General features: G+C 36.9%; 1 protein-coding gene across 4 annotated transcripts; it reads left to right on the top strand.

The window, feature by feature from the left end:
• plin1 (perilipin 1) lies at nt 1–23,619 on the top strand. 4 transcript variants are annotated; one of them, XM_067390466.1, is made up of 9 exons: nt 1–168; nt 427–622; nt 4,767–4,849; nt 6,200–6,464; nt 10,827–11,017; nt 12,944–13,084; nt 13,910–14,101; nt 14,611–14,693; nt 22,575–22,660. In XM_067390466.1, exons 1-8 carry the CDS (start codon nt 124–126, stop codon nt 14,671–14,673), a joined length of 1,176 nt encoding a protein of 391 aa, XP_067246567.1. In that variant the 5' UTR covers nt 1–123; the 3' UTR covers nt 14,674–14,693; nt 22,575–22,660. The 4 variants fall into 4 exon arrangements, with proteins under 4 accessions (XP_067246567.1, XP_067246566.1, XP_067246563.1 ...); XM_067390465.1 differs by lacking the exon at nt 22,575–22,660 and adding an exon at nt 14,849–16,547; XM_067390462.1 differs by lacking the exon at nt 14,611–14,693 and having other exon boundaries at nt 22,575–23,619.
• Nucleotides 23,620–23,720: the final 101 nt, after the last annotated feature.

The following is a 23,720-nucleotide window of genomic DNA, read 5'->3' as shown; positions in this document are numbered from 1 at the left end:
GAATGCAGCAGTCGCCTACTCATGGTCTAATAATTCTGTCACGAGATGTTTGTGTACATGTGGGATTAGACCAGCTGAAGTTTCTCTCCACGTATTTCACAAGCTCATTGAAGGCTATTGGAGATGGCATCTGAAAAAATGGACACCAGTGAAGTTTTGAAGGATCAGGTAATGCTTCAAAATGTGTCAGGTGTCCTCCTGCTGATAGCTCAGTTTTTCTTTTTTAAGGTTATTGTCTTTCACTTTTTTATATGAATACATGTGTTATTTTTGAGGGTCAGTGCTGTTTATCAGCAGCAATTCACAGAAGTATGAATGGATTAAAAACTGCGGCAGAAAGCTAAATAAGAAACTTTATTGTTTATATTCATGACTATACTGTTGTAATGCACAAGTGAACAAGAAGCATGACGTTTTTCCTTACAGAATGTATTTCTTCGAATCCTCAATCTTCGATCTGTCAATGCTGCTCTTGAATCCATTGAGAAGACGTACGTCAGTACGAAACAGTCTCATCCCATCATAAGGTCTGTGTGTGGGCTGTATGAGAAGGGTGTGAGTAGGGCTGGCAGCTTGGCTTTATGGAGTATGCAACCTGCCCTCCATGTACTGGAGGCCCAGCGTAAGTCTTCAAATCTTTTGTACTATTAATAAAAGTCATTATGCTATTACACTGGGTTAACCCTCCTAATGCTTAAAAAACTTATACACCTTTTACATTCCAGGGTGTGTTTGGACTCATGTATAAAACAGACATAACTTAATATTTTTCAACTAAAACCAAAGTGTATCTAATCAGTAATTTGTCATTAAAACAAGTGTGATGCAAGAAAATATATATTTTTATTGATGTTTATGAGACATTTTATTTGAATATTGTTACGTATAATATGAGAATTGAGACTTAGTTTATGAAACCTACATATTTGTTTCTAACAAAACGACATCAATATTACTCTGAAATGTTTTCAAAAAAATTATTCATTTTACTTTCATAAACTTTTGTTTTCATATGGAAAAATGATGATGATAAACAGCATGAATCCCCTTTTCATGCTGCAATGGTTCATCAATAGGTGGCAGCAAAGTGAAATGTTGAGTTTTTTCTTTTCCAAACCCTCTTTCCTTTTTCAAACTTAGAATATTTGGTCAAAGACTATGACTGTAGATTTAGAAAGACAGTTCACTCCTATTAGTTGTGAATGGGAGAAACTGCAACGTGCAAAATGGCGAAATACGTCCCGCCTTCTAAGTAAAAGAACCAATCGCTGATTTATAAAGTCATTGCGTCACTGCAGCTGCCTTTATAAGTTCCAGTTCCCATAGAAACCTGAGACTCACGCTTTGGACTGCACATGCGCATAGGCTCATCTAGCCTGAAAAATAAGCTTTTTAATGCTATTTGAGCATAAGAAACAACATTTATGGGACAGTTCATGTCAGATTTTGATGCTGATTTGAAAAAAGTTATTTAATTGTGAGTTCGCCAAGCAGTTTTTGAAATTTCAGGATTCCCCTATTCAAATAGATAGGACTTACCCTCTTTCCTACACTCACACACACACACACACACACACACACACACACACACACACACACACACACACACACACACACACACACACACACATTTATCTGTAATTAAAATAAAATGACAAACAATATCTTAATGTGTTTGTAGAGCAAAAGTTCATAGACCAAATCAAAGTCCCTTTCAAGTAAAGTCTGTTCACTTGGCGGCCATATTTGTAACGCCTTCAGGCAACTATTTCGGGCATTCAAAGTTGCGTCCCAAATGACGCACTATACACTATGTACTTATACACTATGTACTTATGCACTATGTACTCATCCATGTAGTGCGTGAATTGTACATGGTTATTTTGTCATTTAATAACAGAGTCTGATCCCCCCTCCCCCTCCGCTACATAATTAAATCTGCGACAGTTGAGTGCATGAAGTGTCCAACATTCCACACTTTGTTTTTTTCCATTAATTTAGTGCATCATTGGGGTATTTAAAGTGTACTTTTTCTTTTTGGAATTTTCAGTGTGAACACACTACCTGCACTACTTAAATAGTATACTTAAAAACGTCATAGAATAGTGCATAAGTATGCCAATTGGGACGCACCATAAATGTATTTTACAGAAGTTGAGACAAATCCAACCAATAGGCTAGATAAAAAAATAAATAAAAAAAAATCATGAAATTTTAAACACATTTAATGTTAAGCCACAGTTCACTTTCAGGTCAAAACAGACCTGAACGCAAAAGGTGTAACAATTTAGTTTAATAAAAAATATATATATGTGTGTGTGTGTGTTTGTATCTATATATATATATATATATATATATATATATATATATATATATATATATATATATATATATATATATATATATATATATATAAAATTTAGTTATAATTTAGTATATATATATAATTTAGCCAGTGCAATGTGTCTAATACCAAATAAAACAAATAGCAAGTAAGTAAAATGATCAGTTTTTACAGAATGTATTTGTGTTTTTGGGGTGCTCAGTAAGCAAAGGAATGGAGACTGCAGTTCAGTTTCTAGTTTGGCAATAAATCAGTCAGTAGAATATTGGAAGAAAAAAATGAGTAGCCTAATATTTTATCACTGAAAGTCTGTTTCAGTGAGACCCTGCAAAATAATTAACCTGGTGAGCCTATCCTGAGCTGTTTTGGTCTTCAAAAGTGGATATTGATGCTCCTGTGAGGGAGACTCTGTCTAGACACAGTATGACTCATCAATTACTTCTGTCATGTCCACTAGTGGATGCTGTGCTTTCAGGTCAATGTCTATAAGTTTAGTGACCCGTTTATTGCACTGGATTTCATTTAATAGTGATCTTATTTTATATTAACAGATAACAGTAACAGATTTGAATAATAGGTTACTAATAAATACAGGCCAATAGCAGTTTCCAAATATTAGTAACCCTGGAAATGTCTTTGTTTTTTTTTTTTTTTCCTCCTGTGAATTTTATACAAATATATTTATAACTTGAATTCAAATACAAGTTTAGAAATGCAATGCAGCCAGGGTTATAGTCTGGCGTTGCAAAACTTGACTCTGGTTTGTGATTAAATCAATAATTGGGTAATAATGTTAAATATTTGAACCCTTCAAGGACCCCCTTGAGCATTACACAAGACTAATCTGCTGAGAGATGTAATTACATGTTACTAGCACTCGCCACTGATTTCCTTTTGTAATGAGCTAATGGTTAAATATTTCATAGTCTGGTGCTGCATAATCCACATTCAGTATATGTTACTGCAGCATTATGAAAACTTGTGTTATATATACAGTATTTTAACTGAATTACATTATTCTGTTTTTTATATCAGATTTATTTGACTTTTTTATATAATGAATGAAATCACTACTGATCAAAAGTTTGGAGTCAGAAATAATTTTATTTAGCAAGGATGCATTAAACTGATCAATAATGAATTCATTAAGAATCCTGGAAAAAAAAATGTTTCTCAAGCAGCAAATCAGCTTATTAGAATGATTTCTGAAGGATCATGTGACACTGAAGACTGAAGAAATGATGCTGAAAATTCAGCTTTGTCATTACAGGAATTAATTACATTTTTAAATATATTAAAACACAAAATAGTTAATGGAAATTGTAAAAATATTTCACAATATTTACTATATTTTTGATGAAGCCTGGGTGAGCATAAGAGCTTATTAAGTTCCAAATCAGTTCAGCAGTTATTCAGAAATTGAAGGTCAGCCTCATGATTTCTGCAGTTAATAAGGCTTAGCATTAGCTGGGAAACATTTAGAAAGAGCCTGTTCATATTTGCATTAATGATTGATGTTAATAACCTATATTTTAATGTTTTCAATGTTTTTGGGTTAGTTCACCCAAAAATGAAAATTTGGGCATTAATTACTCACCCTCATGTCGTTCCACACCCGTAAGACTTTCGTTCATCTTCAGAACACAAATTAAGATATTTGTGATAAAATCCGATGGCTCAGTGAGGCCTGCATTGACAGCAAGATAATTTACACTTTCAATGCCCAGAAAGCTACTCAAGACATATTTAAAACAGTTCATGTGACTACAGTGGTTCAACCTTAATGTAATGAAGCGATGAGAATACTTTTTTGTGCGCCAAAAAAAAACAAAATAATGACTTTATCACAATATCTAGTAATGGCCGATTTCAAAACACTGCTTCATGAAGCTTTACGAATCTTTTGTTTTGAATCAGGGATTTGGAGCATCAAAGTCAAGTGATTTCAGTAAACGAGGCTTCGTTATGTCATAAGTGTTTCGAAATTTCAATGGTTCACCACTGGGGGGCGTGACTTTGGCAGTTTGGTACATGCTCCGAACCACTGATTTTAAACAAAAGATTCATAAAGCTTCGACGCTTTATGAAGCAGTGTTTTGAAATCGCCCATCATTAGATATTGTCATAAAGTCGTAATTTAGTTTTTTTTTTTTTTTGGTGCACAAAAAGCATTCTAGTCACATTTAAATATGTCTTTAGTAGCTTTCTGGGCATTGAAAGTGTTAATTGTCTTGCTGTCAATGCAGGCCTCACTGAGCCAGCGGATTTTATGAACAATATCTTAATTTGTGTTCTGAAGATGAACAAAGGTCTTACAGGTGTGGACACGTGAGGGTGAGTAACTAATGACAGAATTTTCATTTTTGGGTGAACTAACCATTTAAGCAATAAAACTTTAATTCTCTGCATGTTTTACTCATAGTTACAGCAGCCAATTCAATGGCATGCAGAGGACTGGACCGCCTGGAGGAGAAGGTACCGGCCTTGCAGTCTCCACCTGCAGAGGTAATGTCCAAAACTGTTGTCTTAATACTGCTTTAACCTGTTAACTGTCACGGACCCACCGGTGGGCCCACAGCCATTACATATTTAAAACAGTAATATTCTATACTAAACCTAAACTAATCTTTACAAACTATATATTATTTGAAAGCTTAGAATCTTTAGTTTACATATTTTCAAAATAAATTACAGAGGAGCAGTAATTTATCAATTTGCAACCAGCATATTTTCATACTCATAAGGCATGTTCAGACCTTTATTTTGAAATAGCAATGAACATGAAAAATCATTAAAGATTGGTTGAAACATGTTTGTTTTCATGCCTAGAGTTCAAAAGATAACATCCATTTAATTTTTTTGAGAAAAAAAGGTCTGAAAATGTTTTTAATAGAAAAAAAAAATACATTTATGATTGTGGCGGCGATCTATAACCCACATGCATGTTATTTTTATGTTTATTAGAGGCTGAATTCATATAAATTTTCTGCCAAACTTCCCAAACTACTTCTATATAGGATGTCTACTTCATAAATTGTATGAAAATAATGGAAATATATGGTTCAGATCACTAAAACCATATGGAAATGGAGGCGCCTGGTCAGTAATGGAGCTTGGTTGTCATCTAGTGAAAAAGTCTGGTACAGCGCCCAAACAAAATCTTACTGAAAGCTCATTTTTTGAGATATCAACCTGAAATTTGGAACACAACTTGTTCAGATTTTTGGCTTTGATTCCCTTGCAGCTTTAGAGTAAAACTTGTTTTGTAAAATATATATTTTATATAAAATATTATAAAATTTATATTAAAATATTTTTCTGTTCCACTTACATAAGTTATTTCACTTCTACAATAATCTGCCAAATTTCATCTTTAAAACAAGACCAGCCTTATGTCTATACTCCAAAGTATTCTTGAATTACAACCATTTAAGTTTGGATAGTGCATTTTCTTGTCTAAAAAAAAAGTGGGGTGACAGTTAACAGGTTAAAGTTGTTAAAGGGTTAGTTCACCCAAAAATTCTGTCATTAATTACTCAACGTCATGTTGCTCCAAACCCTTAAGACCCTCGTTCATTTTCAGAACACAAATTAAGAAATTTTTGATGAAATCCGTGAGCTTTCTGGCCTCCGATAGACTGCAACAAAATGACCACTTTCAAGGCCCAGAAAGGTAGAAAAGACATTGTTAAAATAGTCCATGTGACTTCATTAGTTCAACCTTAATGTTATGAAGCGATGAGTAATTAATGATAGAATTTTCATTTTTGGGTGAACTAACCCTTTAACTGGATTGCTTTTAGCTGTGGGCAGACATTTAAAATGCAGGAACTTTGTTTGCTTCCTCTACAACAGCTGACAGCAAATATCAAGGAGCTGATGTCTTCAACTTTGGAAACTGCCAAGGATGGTATCGCCAGTCCAATCAAACACACCTCTAATGTTGTGTTGAGCAAGGTATCTACTGGGTACCAGCAGAGCAAGAATGCTATGAGTAACGGCATACAGTATGTCCTTAACAGCAAGCTTGTCTACCTGGCCGAGCAGAGAGCCAACAGGGCTCTAAGTGTGACGGAGAACCTGTTCGAATATGTCTTTCCTGTATCTTCAGCTGAAACAGGTACTTGAATAATATTTTATGCTTATTATAGCCCTTTTATTCCTGCAGAATATGGGAGTACATTTGTGTGAACGTTCCTCGATTTCTCCTTTTGTGCTCGGAAGAAAATCATATCAAATAATGTCAATGCAGCCAAGTGCATGTGCTTTTAAAGCTAAACACTAGATGTCGACACAATGTTTTTGGTAAAGTCCCAAAACATGGCTTGTTAGATAACTTTACATATGTTTCACTCTATTTTTCTCTCTATTGTTGAACCAACTAGTTTATGGGGAAAAAAGGCATGTTTTGATAAATCATAATTATGAAGTGTCAAAAATACGAGAATTCATAACTATGAGATGACAAAAAAAATAATGATTATGACTTAAAAAGTTGACATTTTTATGTCATAATTGAGTTTTTACCATAATCACAACTTTTATGTCATGATTCCTTAAAGGATTTTTTTCTAATGTGGCAGAAATATGCTTCCATACTAGTTAAACCATCCATTTAGCAATTCTATTGTGTTAAATGTAAACATTGTCTTTGCAATTCTATTTTTTTTCTATCAACCACAGTAACAATGTTTTACTGTACTGTGGACTGTATTGTTGTGGTTCAAGTATTAGAGCCACAGGTACAGTTAATATAGAGCTCTGGACTGAATAAGTGTTCATCTAGTCTAGTAACTCATTGCCTGGAAGAAGTATAGTAGCCTTGTTTCCTCTTTGCTGTCTGTTTATTGTAATATTTCATCTTTAAGTGTCGACTGTGTGTCTGTTCCTCTATGGAGATGTGTCCGGTGGCACGTATTCGCATTCATGGCTTCAAATTCATGGCATCTGTTAACTGGATGTTTTAAATAGGGTGTTTCATCACATCATATTTTAGTATCTCTTCCTGTTGTACTTAAATGGTTATTTTTATACAGTCCTCAATGTCTGACAGAACTGAAATATTCAGGCTTTGAAATTTGGTTCTTTTTGTATTGGTCACTGGTGCTTAACTCTCAGTGTTTGATGTCTAATAAGAGGGTTTACGGTTTAAACATTTAAACACATATCAAATAATAGAAAATGTTTATGATTTTTAGTATTTTATTGATGTATTAAAGACTAATTTTGTCAAAGCTCTGATTTCTGAGAGACAAATAGCACAGCTATTTGATTTGCGCTGTGCTCAGTTTACACTCATTCACTTCACACATTAGCCTATCGCGTAGTAATTTTAGAGATTTATGTAATTTTGTGCTATCCCTCGGCTCGGCTCACCTGTTATTCATCAAATACGAGGATTGACTGACTACTTTCCCATACACTGGAGTGAGACCATGGATGTCTTTTGAGCTGTCGCGATCTTTCTTTGCACTCTGTGGAGTGACAGATCGCTGTAGCGATTCAGTTCACGCAGAGAGCAACCGACCACATACCTGTCAACACTACCGTTTTTCCCTGGAGTCTCCCGTATTTCTCACCCATCTCCCTCCCCCCTCCCGTTTTGCTATTTCTCCATGGAAACTCCAGTAATTTGTATGGCCCAAACCTCGCCCATTTGTGACCTCAACCTGGCAACCTACAACCCCATTGTGCTGTTGATATCTTCGCAGTCGACGCGAGAAGTTGAATCAAGGCAAGCGTTACAATAAACCTCACAATAATCAAAAATGGGCTACTTTCCCATAAACTGGAGTGAGATCATAGACATCACGTTCTGTGGCGCGTGACAGCGCCATCAGTTCAAGCAGAGCGCACGAACCGATCATCTCTTCTGCTTTGTTACAACATGAAATGAACATGAATGAACATCTGAAGGTATGTTGAAAGATACAGTAAAACTTTAAAAATGTCTCGTGTAATCGCTCAACGAGTGTTTCAACCGCAGAAATACGTCAATAAAATAGACTGTAAAAAATGTCACATTTACCTCAGAAAAGACGTTCAGTGTCTAAAAACTACAGCTACAAAAATGAACTTATAGAGGAGCATTTTGCTAAATATTTGCACTACAGGCTACAATATATCCCTTATTTGTACTTAACATAACATGTATGTCTGAATAAATCTGTTTTATGACAGCCACTATTTAAATGTTTATGAAGGAAAATCTTTTTCAAATAATGTTTTTATAATTAGGTTACAAATCGATTAATTTTAAATGTTAAAAATATAATGATGTACCAACTGTTGCTCCTGTTTACAGCATTAGATATTTTTTTTCTTTGAGGAGATTTGCCATGTAGCCTACTTAACCTTATAGGCCCCAAATTAATCAATATTGAATCGAAGGTAATCAAATCAAAATCAAATCGCAAGCTTCTGAATCGAAACCGAATCCAATTGTGAAAATTGTGTCAATGCCCAGCCCTCGTGTCAATATATAGTTTTTAAATGTAGGTTTTTATTATGAAGGGAAAACAAAATCCAAACCCACACGGCCCTGTTAAAACATAACTTAACTGTGGTTTATCACACCTGAGTTCAGTTTCTCTAGCCACACCCAGGCCTGATTACTGCCACACCTGTTCGCAATCAAGAAATCACTTAAATAAGACCTGCCTGACAAAGTGAAGTAAACCAAAAGATCCTCAAAAGCTACACATCATGTTGAGATCCAAAGAAATTCAAGAACAAATGAGAAAGAAAGTAATTGAGATCTATCAGTCTGGAAAAGGTTATAAAGCCATTTCTAAAGCTTTGGGACTCCAGCGAACCACAGTGAGAGCCATTATCCACAAATGGCAAAAACATGGAACAGTGGTGAACCTTCTCAGGAGTGGCTGCCCGACCAAGTGAACAAAATATATAACACTGGCCTAGTGGTTTTTGGATATTTTACTGCCAAATTCTTACATATTGTACCTTTAACCTCTTTTGAGTTTGCAGGTATGTAGAAAATAATTGTTGCAGGTATGTAGAAAATAATTGTAAAAACCCTGCATATGTGCTCCTTATTTATTTATTATTTTGACGGTTGTCATAGGAGAAGCCACACTCCAGGACTGTGCCTCAAAACTTCTGACACTGCCAGAATTTTTTCTGAGGTCAAATTTGATCACAATGGTCATTAATCGGCTGTCGAACATGTCAAACTAGCAAACGAAGACTTTGGCACAGAGGAATCTTTTAGGATGGCCTGGTCTGCAAATTGTGGCCAAAGTCATACAGTGTGAACCCGACGACACCTTTCTGCTCTAATTCTTTAGAAACTTTGGTTTATCCTTTGTTTATCCATGAGTGTGAAAGTGTGTCGATTGTGGTAATTTCTTCTTCACGTGGCCGTAAAGAAGCAGCATGCTGCCGGTTATTTCTATCCCAATACAGTTAGAACATTTTATTCATGCTTGTGTCTTTCTGTGACCATGTTTAATGGTACATTCGGCAGAGGGAATCTGTTTAGTGTGTGTTTTGTCTGCCTTTGTAAATTGAATTGGATTGCATTTAATGTTGGATATTGAGCGAAAAGGCCTGAATGCTTCTGTAGCCCTGAGCTTAGTGGTTATGTGTGTCATTATCAAATTGGGTGATGTTTGTTCTGTTTATACACATAGAGGAAGTGCTTCCTGAGGAATTTCTCTTTTTAACCCATAGATCATCTGAAGATTTAGTGCTTTCTTCACTTCCGTCATCTTTTTGTTTTTGTCATTTTACTAGCCTGGAGGAATAGGGTATATTGTCACAGTGAAGCCTGAACAAAACAATTCATGGAAAAGCAACAGTGTAAAATAAAATATTGGAAAAAAATATGAAAAACAAAAAACATAAAAAAATCATAGCATTATTGTAGTCAACAAAAATTAATTAGTAATTGTATATATTTTTATATTTATTTGATCGAAAATACATTAAAAATAGTAACTGTGAAATATTATTACAATTTAAAATAAGTACTATAATATATATTTATATATATATATAATGTAATTTATTCTTGTGATGTCAAAGCCCAATTTTCAGCATCATTACTTCAGTCTTCAGTGTCGAATGATATTTTAGAAATCATCCAAATATCATTCTGATTTGATGCTCAATTATTAACAATTATTATTATTATGCTATTATTTAATATGATAATAATATATATTATATATTTTATAATAACATTATAAATGTCTTTACTGACACGTTTGATCAATTTAATGCATTCTTACTGAATAAAAGTATTAATTTTCTTTATATTAAGCAGAAATATTAAGCAGCACATTTCATAAAGGAATTTAACCACTCTGTGATCCTTTTCGCAGTCATCTGTTGTCACAGAGAGTGAACTAATAAGATGTGTGTGTTTGAATCTCGATAAGAGAACATGAAAGCAGTCTAAGTACCTCCCTTCCCCTTATTGTGTCCTGTAAGATGTAAGAGCACTTTTTCTTTTTTCCAGAGGATGATGGGAGTATGGCCGGGCAGGCGCCTGATGTTGGAGCCTCTGGCCCGAAGCCCAGCTTCAGCAGGCTGAGAGAGCTGGCCGGCACCGTCTGCAGACGTGCCTTTGAGAAGACAGCTGCACAGCTTCAGCGCTCCAAACGTCAAGGTCAGGAACTGGTCACACAGATCCCTGGCGTGAGTCCCCTGGTAAGCAGCAAACAGTATTCAAGTGTTAGTTTGTCCTTCCAACTAGTACAAAATGTGGCTTTAGTGCTGAGCACATGTTTCTTTTTGAAGTGCTTGGTTATGTAATTCTCTACAGCTCTTCACAGAGCCTACAGCAAATTAAGGGCCATCTGTGATGTACGTCTCCCTCGTTTTGGAAACCGCAGTTGTGCATACGGCTCGCTCAATTAGTACACTTAGTGCACCAAATTACTATGTATCCACACCCTGCCAAGCCAGTGGACTCAAACAGAGAGCACAGTAACTCGGCGCATGACCCAGCACATGCATTCACTCCCTATTTCGCCATGGCAATGTTGTCAAATGGCCAGTTATAAACACAGCTGTAAGGACTGATCAAGCCAGGGATTTTCAAACTGTAAATAAATTCCCCCTAATTCAGCTTAACTTCAGTTTAGCATAATAAATTAAAAATAATAATAAATTGGCTGTACAAATCTTTAATAAATTATACAGCTAAAGAATGAATTGGCTGTACAAGTCACTTCAACTTTTTTTAAGATGCTCACTAAGCCTGCATTTAAACAGAAATATTGAGAAATAATATTACAATTTAAAATAAATGTTTTTATTTTAAAGGTGCCCTCAAATGAAAAATTTAATTTATCTTGGCGTAGTCAAATAACAAGAGTTCAGTACATGGAAATGACATGCAGTGAGTCTCAAACTCCATTGTTTCCTCCTTCTTATATAAATCTCATTTGTTTAAAAGACCTCCGAAGAACAGGCGAATCTCAACATAACATTGACTGTTACGTAACAGTCGGGGTGTACGCCCCCAATATTTGCATATGCCAGCCCATGTTCCCAACATTATGAAAGGCATTAGACAAGGGCAGCCAGTAATGTCTGGATCTGCACAGCTGAATCAATAGACTAGGTAAGCAAGCACGAACAATAGTGAAAAATGGCAGATGGAGCAATAATAACTGACATGATCCATGATATCATGATATTTTTAGTGATATTATTAAACTGTCTTTCTAAATGTTTCGTTAGCATGTTGCTAATGTACTGTTAAATGTGGTTAAAGTTACCATCATTTCTTACTGTATTCACGGAGACAAGAGCCGTCGCTATTTTCATTTTTAAACACTTGCAGTCTGAATTCAGAATCAAATGTAAACAATATAACAGTATACAATACTAACATAATCCGACGCATGCATGCCACATGCATGACCAACAATTTGTAAAGATCCATTTGAGGGTTATATTAGCTGTGTGAACTTTGTTTATGCACTGTTTAAGGCAAGCGTGAGCTCCGTGGGCGTGGAGCACAAGAATTAAAGGGCCAGTAGCCCTGAATAGGCTCATTTATAATGATGCCCCAAAATAGAATAAAAAAAAATCTATGGGGTATTTTGAGCTGAAACTTCACAGACACATTCAGGGGACACCTTAGACTTATATTACACCTTTTTAAAAAAAGTTCTAGGGCACCTTTATTACATTTTAAAATGTAATTTGTTCCTGTAATGGCAAAGCTGAATTTTCAGCATCATTACTCCAGTCTTCAGTGTCACATGATCCTTCAGAAATCATTCTAATATGCTGATTTAAACATTTATTATTATCAATTTTGAAAATGGTTGTACTGCTTAATATATCTTTTGACATTATAAATGTTATATTACTGTTACTTTTGATTAATTGAATGCATCCTTGCTGTATTTATTTAATTGTATAAATAAATGTATTAATGTATTAATTTCCTTAAAAAACCCTCCAGACTTTTGGTAGGTAGTGTATACATTTTATTTGAATGAAAGTATATACTTTTTATATGCACATCTATCGCCTGTACAAAAACTAAATAATTTAAAAGCAATAAACATAAAAAAAAAGGTTGTCTGTGGTGTAAACATTGATTTTGTGTTTTTTAAGGTTGAATATACCATGAAGACAATGAAGACTTTAGGAGGTGTAATACTGGGACTCCCGAGCTCTGTGGCAGCATTTCTGAAAGATGGACAACAGCACAGTCCTCAGAAGGAGGTGACCAATAATGGGCATGAGCAGCTCAAGGTTAGTGGGTCTTTTCAGCATCTGTAGCATCATTGCAAATATTTACCACTTACATAAACTTAAACTATTGACCTTTTTTGCTTCACTTTAGCTCTTTAGTTCATGAGGAGAGTAGTAAACAGATCTCCATAAAAGCATAAGAAAAATTGTATGTTTGCTTAAAGGGTTAGTTCACCCAAAAATTAAAATTCTGTCATTAATTAGTGAATTAACTGCGCAAAAAAAAAAAAAAGTCTAGTGATGGGCGATTTCAAAACACTGCTTCATGAAGCTTTGAAGCTTTATGAATCTTTTGTTTCGAATCAGTGGTTCAGAGCGTGTATCAAACTGTCACATGAACCATTGAAATTTCGAAACGTTTCAAAACACTTCTGATGTAACAAAGCATCATTTACTGAAACCACTGATTCGAAACAAAAGATTCGTAAAGCTTCGAAGCTTCATGAAGCAGTGTTTTGAAATCGCCCATCACTAGATATCGTTGAATAAGGTCATTATTTAGTTTTTTTTGCCGCACAAAAAGTATTCTCATCACTTCATAACATTAAGGTTGAACCACTGTAGTCACATGAATTAAATATATATCATTATATATCATTAAATATAACTTTCTGGGTATTGAAAGTGTTAATTGTCTTGCTGTCAATGGAGGCCTCACTGAGCCATTGGATTTTATCAAAAATATCATAATTTGTGTTCCAAAGATGAGTCTTACATGAATGGAACGACATTAGGGTGAGTAATTAATGATAGAATTTTCATTTTGGGGTGAACTAATCCACATTCTAGCACATTCATATTAAGATGCTATTTTTTTTCTTGCAGAGTAATGGGCTGCCAAGTCTAGTCAGTGGATTAGGGCAGCAGATACTTAAAGTCTATGAATCTGTGGTGGCTAATGTAGAGAAAAACCCCCAAACCAGTTTCAACCTGGCTAAGGATGGAGTCAACATTGTCCTGGGTTCCCTTGGCACAGTCATGGAGAGAGCACTGCACAACCTTTCTTATTATGGGCTGGTGAGTCAGTCATCCTCAGGTTTGATTTGATTTGGCCTCTCACATGCTTTGATGCATCTGGAATCTAGTTCACGTGGACTCTTCACATGTGAATAGACCTCCTTCTATACGTACACAAACAAACACACACCTCAACCCCATCTCCCACGCCTGCTGTGATCACACACCCAGCTCTGCATAGCAGGGGAGTATTTCTGTCAAGACTGAGAGCGACATTGAATTATTTTAATAAATGGTGACCTTTCTTCACAAATGTTTAAGATCATTTTAGTATTGGATACATCAGTTTAAGAAAAATGCTAATTTAAGAGGTTCATAATTTAAGAAGTTTGTTATTTTACTTCACAGAGCTGAAATTTTCAAGTTTAGTTCCACTTCTCAAATCTGATTAGTCGAGTAGCTAACAGTTCAACAGTTTCATATCACTATGCTTGTCTGTGTCTGTGTTTAAGTCATACTATCAGACTGTGATATTTATTTCCATTTTTCCATTTCTATATTTGGTCAAGGTCTTGTATTGTGAATGCAAGAGTCAAGCACTCTGTAAAGACTACTCCAGCACATCCCATTGAAGACTTTCAATGAATTTAAGGTTTGGACTCAATGGTGCCAATTCATGTGTGAAAATTAATTCATGTCACTGGAGTCTTGAGAACTTCTTAAAAATTACACCCATTTATTCTAATATAAACAAATGGATGCATTTAATTGAAATACATTTTAATCCTATTTGTATTTTATTGTCAGTGGGTTAAGTTTCACTTTCTTTGGGAAGACGGGGCAACCATGTCACTGTCTGCACGTGTGCAGACATGTTTTCTACGCATTTATGAAGAATTGTGTGAAAACGAGATGCCCACATGAGGATTTAATCAAAAACAGATGAGGTGGAGCTCGTCTGTATTATAGATGTGACTGTTTTTGCAGGCAGATGAGGGGCTACTGTTCCTGTCTGGATTTAACATCTTTTAATAATGCTTTAACCTGAAATACAGTAATTGAATTGAATCACTTGATTTATTTTAGTTTTTTTATAATACTATTCAAAATAGTTTTTTAAAAAAGAAATGCATGCTTTTATTTGGCAAGGATGTATTAAATTGATCAAAAGTTTCACAGTTTCTTCAAAAATGCTGTGCAGCACTACTGTTTTCAAGATTGATAATCAGAATGGTAATGGTTCTTCAGCACTATATTAAAATGATTTCTGAAGGATCATCTGACACTGATGACTGGAGTAATGATGCTGAAAATTCAGTTTTGCCATCACAGGAATAAATTTATATTTTAAAATATATTAAAATAGAAAACAATTATTTTAAATTGTGATTATTATTGTTTTTACAGATTTTTTTATCAAATAAATGCAGCCTTGGTGAGCAGAAGGAACTTACCAATCCCAATCTTTTGAACTGCAGTGTGTATTTATTGTTGTTATTTATTATGAATTTACTTTATTATTTAATTGTATTAATAATTCTTTATATTAAATCAGTAGTGTTTAAAATGGAGTTTGGATTGTTTGTTGATTAAGAGCATTTGCAGTTACTATGAGATACTGAACAAAATAAAAGTGCAAAAAACAATAACACAACACATTATGTTGTTAAAAAAGGTGATGCATTACATAACAAGTATAAGGGCCGTGTTTAGAAATATGTTTGGAAATCAGATCGGCCAGTGGCCTTTTTAGGTTCCACTGGAGATCTCAGGAATGGTACAGGGATATTGGATTACTGGAATTTTTTACAGTTAACTTAATTCTTTATGCATTTTTTTTTTTTTTTTAGCAAGATGGTCCACTTGAGCATAGAACATTTTATAGTTTACATATTCCACATTCCAGACCCTCACAGAGCTTGACAGTGTCTTTATGTAAAAAGTCAATATAAGATTGTCATAGTGTACCCTCAATGGTTTTTAATATTTTAAATACCATTGATGGCACACTGTGACAATCTAATACTGATTTTTCATATTTACTTATTGAATTTAAAATCAGATTCTCTGTGGTATTTGTTCTGGTAAATCTGGTTAATAATCAAAATGTTTTCAAGCTCATCTCTTTTGTTGTCAGTTATCAAATGTTAACCATTCATCAGATGTGTCAGTTATTTCTTTCTTTTTTTCTATTCACAAAGAGAGTCAGTGGAAAACATGTAGGTAATGACAATGCCAGACAACCACGCATATCCGAGAAGTCAGCTGACACAGAGACAAATAGTTTATATCATGACGAATCAATGCGTTCTTGGATGTTCTTTTGGTGACTTGTCAAACGTGGACTGATGTTATTCAGGGAATCAGAGTGTATGAGTGACATCCTGGCACTGTCTAACTGTCCTCTGTCTAGTTTATGCTTGTGCTTTCATTAAAATATTAAAAGTAGCACAACTGTTTTTAACATTGATAATAATAATAAATGTTTCTTGACCAAAATCAGTGTATTTCATGACAATGAATACTGGGGTTATGGCTGCTGAAAATTCAGCTTTGCCATCACAGGAATAAATTATATTTTAAAATATATTAAAATAGCAAACAGGTAATAATATTTCATAAAATTACCATTTTACTGTATTTTTAATCAAATAAATGCAGCCTTGGTGAGCATAAGAGACGTTTTTCAAAAATCCTTAGAAAATAAATCCAAGCCAGAATGAGAATATAGAATTAATCAAATTAATCTGATTGTAGTGTCAAGCTTCTCTGAGGTTAAGCAGAATTTATTTGATTTTTTTATTTTATTTTAGTACTGAAGTATTGGTTTATGTAACTTGCTCTTATGCAGTTCAAACTGGAACTGAGCACAATGTTAAAATTAATTCAGTCATAAAATAATCATTGCAATAAATTTGCATTCTTTATCATTCATATGAATAATTGCACAGTATGACACTTGGCCATGTGTCACTGCAAAATAAAGTATATAAAGACTTTAAATGTGCATGTGACATTTAGTAATACTCATTCAAATTTACAGGTTCATAAAGACCTGAACCGATTCCAACCTGCAGAGCTTTATTTTCTCGTGACATGCTGAATACCTTTTCCTAGATGCAGTGGATTCTTTGACCTAGTAGTCATCGAGTAATAAAAGATGTTTTTGATCCCTGTCCTTGATTAATTATATTGCAATGTGTATACCAGATGAGATCAGAGAGAAACGTAATGAATCATTCAAAGTTCCCCATTTTTCTTCTTGCCATATTGGTCTTGGGTTCCTTGAAAAACAGCAGGCGAGTCTCATTGGAAGATGTCCACCATTAGGACAAACCCCACTGGTTGCTTCTAGGAAACATGGTCTGATATTGTAATTAGCCAAAGACCGTTAGCACAAACATCACACATGTGAAGTGAAAGGACTGGGCAAAGAGGTGTTGATGATTATATCACAATACCCAGAAAGCAGCTGGAAGATGACGTCTGTGATACAAAGAATTGCATAAGCAATCTGACCAAATGCTAATGAGTGCAGCTGCAAAATGTCAGGGTTCTGTCTCTTCGGTCTGGTTTATTCTTAATTTGGCTGTCTTGTTGCTCGGATTGTGCGCTCTTTTGTCCATGTGATATATTGTACATGCAGAGTGTGGTGTTCGGAACCCTACACTTCTGTCTAGTTCGGTCTCGGTTGAGTGTTGGGGTTCGGACATTTATTCTCCATGTTTTGTCTCTTGTTGTGAGCGCTCTGCTTGAGTGGTCATTCACTCGCCATGCTCTCTTGTCTTGTGGTTGTCCTGCATGTCTGGGCAGCACACGTCTCTTGGCTGGCTTCCTCTCGTCCTGCTCTCCAGCCAGAGTCCATTCCAGAGGCCACTTCAGATCCGAAGCTTCCAGAGTCTTCTGCTAAGCCCTAAGACTACTCCACCAAGACTCTTGTCCACATCCTGAAGGCTACTCTGTCTGTCCTGTTGGCTCCACCGTTGTTGCCTGCTTTACCGGCTACACCTGGCCCTCTGCCAGGACTCCAGACATGCCAGAGCCTCACGGGTCCATCCCTCCAACTTCGCCCTGGTCATCTGCCTGGGCTCCAGACCTTCCAGAGACTTCAAAGGCTGTTCTCCCATCCTTGTCTCTGTAAATTGGGCATTGTGAGTGTTCATTTGTAACCCCTGCTGTTTGAACTCTAAGGAACTTGAACCCGGGTCTGCCGGTATGGGAGTCTGGCACTCTAACAAGCATACAGTCAACAGTCAACAACTTTAAAGGCTGCAGTCTCTAGCATCAATCACTGGAGTGCCTCTTGAGATCAGGGGAGTGAGGTTTACTCACACAGCTCTTACTGGGCTACGTCCATTACACTCACCCCCTAAACCTCACTCCCATCCAGGTCATGGCACCAGTATAACCCCTCCTGTTCGATCCACCCAATTTAAGCGGGACTCAAATCCAGGTCTGTCGGCATGGGAGTCGGGTGCTTTAACAAGGAGGCTGAAGAATGCAGTCTCTAGCATCAGTCACTAGAGTGCCTCTTGAGATCAGGGGAGTGAGGTTTACTCACACAGCTCTTACTGGGCTACGTCCATTACACTCACCCCCTAAACCTCACTCCCATCCAGGTCATGGCACCAGTATAACCCCTCCTGTTCGATCCACCCAATTTAAGCGGGACTCAAATCCAGGTCTGTCGGCATGGGAGTCGGGTGCTTTAACAAGGAGGCTAAAGAATGCAGTCTCTAGAATCAGTCACTAGAGCGCCTCTTGAGATCAGGGGAGTGAGGTTTACACACACGGCTATTACCGGTCTACGTCCATTACACTCACCCCCTAAACCTCACTCCCATCCGGGTCATGGCACCAGTATAACCCCTCCTGTTCGAACTGCCCACTCTAAGCGGGACTCAAATCCAGGTCTGTCGGCATGGGAGTTGGGCGCTCTAACAAGGAGGCTAAGGAATGCAGTCTCTAGCATCAGTCACTAAAGCGCCTCTTGAGATCAGGGGAGTGAGGTTTACACACACGGCTATTACCGGTCTACGTCCATTACATTCACCCCCTAAACCTCACTCCCATCCGAGTCATGGCACTAGTATAACTCCTCCTGTTTGAACCGCCCACTCTAAGCGGGACTCAAATCCAGGTCTGTCGGCATGGGAGTTGGGCGCTCTAACAAGGAGGCTAAGGAATGCAGTCTCTAGCATCAGTCACTAGAGCGCCTCTTGAGATCAGGGGAGTGAGGTTTACACACACGGCAATTACCGGTCTACGTCCATTACATTCACCCCCTAAACCTCACTCCCATCCGAGTCATGGCACTAGTATAACTCCTCCTGTTTGAACCGCCCACTCTAAGCGGGACTCAAATCCAGGTCTGTCGGCATGGGAGTCGGCACTCTAACAAGGAGGCTAAAGAATGCAGTCTCTAGCATCAGTCACTAGAGCGCCTCTTGAGATCAGGGGAGTGAGGTTTACACACAAGGCTATTACCGGTCTACGTCCATTACACTCACCCCCTAAACCTCACTCCCATCCGGGTCATGGCACCAGTATAACCCCTCCTGTTCGAACTGCCCACTCTAAGCGGGACTCAAATCCAGGTCTGTCGGCATGGGAGTTGGGCGCTCTAACAAGGAGGCTAAGGAATGCAGTCTCTAGCATCAGTCACTAAAGCGCCTCTTGAGATCAGGGGAGTGAGGTTTACACACACGGCTATTACCGGTCTACGTCCATTACACTCACCCCCTAAACCTCACTCCCATCCGGGTCATGGCACCAGTATAACCCCTCCTGTTCGAACTGCCCACTCTAAGCGGGACTCAAATCCAGGTCTGTCGGCATGGGAGTTGGGCGCTCTAACAAGGAGGCTAAGGAATGCAGTCTCTAGCATCAGTCACTAAAGCGCCTCTTGAGATCAGGGGAGTGAGGTTTACACACACGGCTATTACCGGTCTACGTCCATTACATTCACCCCCTAAACCTCACTCCCATCCGAGTCATGGCACTAGTATAACTCCTCCTGTTTGAACCGCCCACTCTAAGCGGGACTCAAATCCAGGTCTGTCGGCATGGGAGTCGGGCGCTCTAACAAGGAGGCTAAAGAATGCAGTCTCTAGCATCAGTCACTAAAGCGCCTCTTGAGATCAGGGGAGTGAGGTTTACACACAAGGCTATTACCGGTCTACGTCCGTTAAACTCACCCCTTAAACCTCACTCCCATCTGGGTCATGGCACCAATATAACCACTCCTGTTCATACCGCCTGCTCTAAGCCGGGACTTGAACCCAGGTATGCAAGCATGGGTCTGGAGGTCTAACAAAGAGGTTAAAGGGGAGTGAGGTTTACACACACAGCTCTTACCGGCCTATGTCTACATTTCTGATTTCGCTCGGAACGTCCCCTCTTTCGTCCGTGTGATACATTGTATGTACAGAGCGTGGTGTTCGGTTCCGACACTTCTATATAGTTCTATAGGTTTTGGTTCAGTGCCGGGATTCAGACATTCATGCTCTGTTTTGTCTCTTGTTGTGAAGCACTAGTTGAGTGTTCGTGCACATGGCTTTGTTTTTTTTTTTGTTTTTTGTTTCTATATGACGTGCTCTGCTGTCTATTGTCTTAACCCCACCCCTCTTGTTACCTGATTATTGGTTTATTTGTCCCTCCTGCTCTCCCTTATTTACTTCCTCATTTTCTCTCCTCTCCTCATTTATTCTCCCCTTGTTCTTTGTCCTGTGACAGATTGTTGTCTAAAATGTACTGTGTTCTAGTGTAGTCCTACCCTGACCTGGTGACTGTTAGTTTTCGTCTTTGGGTTTTTTTTTTTTTTCTAATTAATAATGTCCTCGCTATATCCCTTACCTAAAACCTGATAAATAAGTCCAGGTTTATTAATCATTACCTCCGTAGTTCACTTGCAAAATCAATTGTTTTTGCTTTAGAGTTGTATTAAAACACATTTAGAGAGTTTTGGGAACATGTTATTACCTTGGTATCTTTGTTACGCGTAATGTTTTTTTTAAAATTTGTGTAGATTGTGATAGACTGAGAACTGGGTCACGTCTCACAGATGATCTTATCCTCTATAGATATCTGAGTTGTTTTGTCTGAGAGTTTCTTTGTTTTTGTTCATGAGGTTATCTGTAGAAGTGAGAGGGTAAGATATGTTGATGCTTGTGTCTGCATGTTTCTTAGAGGAGAGTTTAACTGAGTGGAAAATCTGGAGTGGAAGATCTCTGATAGCACCTCAGTGTTAACAGTAAAGAGGCGAGGACACTCGTTTCTTCACGTTCTTAGCAGTAGATAAGGTGCTCTTCTCTGCCTGGCTACGGAAAATTCCACAAAAACTTTCTTTGGCCTTTCTTTTCTGATTTTTGTGCCAGAACCACTCATTTAGGTGCTGTGCCATAAACCTTTGTGTAGTCTACGATTTTGTTTGATGATTTCGATATTTCATTTTTTACTTTTCCAATTTCTGTGCCAGAACCTTGCCAATTAGGCCCTGTGCCATAATCTTTTGCCTTGTGTACAAATTTGTATCGTTTTTGCATGTTATTTTGGTTAATATTTGGTTGTGTTGTTATCTTTTCCAATTTCTCTTTACACAAGACAGGTGCTTTTTGAAGTCTTAATGGGATAGTTTAAAGAAAAATGAAAATGCTGTCATTTACTCATGTAGTTTCAAACTTTTGTGACTTTCTTTCTTCTCTGCAACATAAAAGATTTTTTTTTTTGTCCACTAAATAAAAGGGAACGTGGTCCAAATCATTGGACAAAACCAAAAAGCCAAGACAATTTTCAAAATATAAAAACATATTTGTGTTTAAAGATTAAAGAAAGTCCTACAGGTTTGGAACAACTTGAGGGTGAATAAATAATGACAGAATTTTCATTTTTGGGTGAACTATCCATTTAATGAGGTTGATCTTAAGCCTTCACTGTTGCTCAGTCACTTAGACTTTGGAGGCAGTAGAGATCAGGGAATGTGACAAAGTGTTGTAATTGGCCACAGACAGACACATCCCTCCCTAATTAACCCCTGGCCTGGGACTGTTTGGGATCCCATAAAATAGCTAGACAAAAGGAGAAGACTCCAATAGGTCTGGCACCAAAGTTACTCTGCCCCTAGCAGCTGGCTATCAGTCCACATGACATTACATTGTGTGACCTGCTCCTTCATGATGGTATTTTCAGGAAATTTTAGAGAATCATTATTGCCCAAATAATAGGTTTACAATGTTATAGTCAAAAATGGTGTTTGAAAAAAGTGAAAGAGAAAGGCCAACCACATTTAGGCCTAGCCAATGAAAACAAAGCAGTTTTTCCACAATATACCGCAATAGAATATACTTTGGCTCTCTTTAATGTTAATGTCTGACAGAATATTTGATGTTTTTCATTTCAGCTATATGGCTCTAGGACATTTGCTGGTTTTTAATGAATGAACAGTACTTGACTGCCAAATTCCATAATCTCTGCTACCTTTGAGATCCTTCACATGTGGAAAACTAAAGAATGGCTTTGTTGTCTTTCATAACAGATTCCGAGGCGATCTTCCAGGCCAGAAGGAGGTTCCCAACTGGCTGGGAAAGATGGAGCAGAAGAATGTCTGATTGGCTCCCTGGTGCTGGAGTCCAGTGTAGGAGACCACATGCACAGTCCCAATGACAACTTTGAAAAGCAGCCTCTTGAGACAACAGAGCCCAAGGAGTTATCGGAGAAGACCCGTCAGCTGAAGAAGAAGGTCATGAAGCAGATTCCTATGCAGCAGAAAGTAGTTCTTGGGGGTAGCAACAAGAAATTATCCAACCACATATCCTCTAGGAAGAGTCTGACAGATTGTACCCAGAACTCCTCCTCTTCTTCTAACAGGAACGCCGAGTGAGAATGGAGCAATGATTTCTAACGTCTCAAGTCAGTGACCTACATATAGTTATACATATGGAGGCTCTGAACTGTTTTGGCATTTCTTGTCTATGATAAAGCAAAGTTATTTTGTTGTGCATGTAAATCATTCTGGAGAACTGATATACACTATTTTTAAAAAAGTTTGGGGTCAGTAAGATTTTAAAGTTTTTGAAAGAAGAATGTAAAATAATTTATTCCTTTCAGCAGTCCAGTCTTCAGTGTCACATGATCCTTCAGAAATCATTATAATATGCCGATTTGGTGCTCAAGAAACTTTCTTTATTATCATTGTTGAAAACAGTTGTGCTGGTTAATGTTTTTGTGGAAACCTTATGTTTTTTTATTCAGGAGTCTTTAAATGACCTTCAAAAGAACATTTATTTAAAATAGAAATATTTTAAACATTATAAATAAACCTTTACTTGAACTTTGATCAGTTTAATGCATCATTACTACATAAAAATATTTCTTTCAACAACAAAAAAATCTTCCTGTCCCCAAACTTTTTTTTTTTAGCTACGTAGTGTAGCTAAGAAAGAAAAAAACAGATATAAAAATTGTGGTGTTACTTAAATATCTTTATTAGTAATAATGAATGAAATGAAATGTGAATTCAAGGCATAGTATTAAATTATACAAATGTCTTGCATTATTTGTGACTGATTATAAATACTAAGTGTAATTACAGAGATGGTGCAAATGTCATTAATGTCACAGGGCAAAGCCTGGCTACTTTTCATTTATATTTTATTGTATCAACAGTCACAATAATTGGTGA

Source organism: Chanodichthys erythropterus, chromosome 7 (assembly GCF_024489055.1).
Source record: "Chanodichthys erythropterus isolate Z2021 chromosome 7, ASM2448905v1, whole genome shotgun sequence".
In the NCBI taxonomy this organism is placed as follows: Eukaryota; Metazoa; Chordata; class Actinopteri; order Cypriniformes; family Xenocyprididae; genus Chanodichthys; species Chanodichthys erythropterus.
Note: the sequence above shows the minus strand (reverse complement) of the source record. Positions and strands in the feature narration are given on the sequence as shown.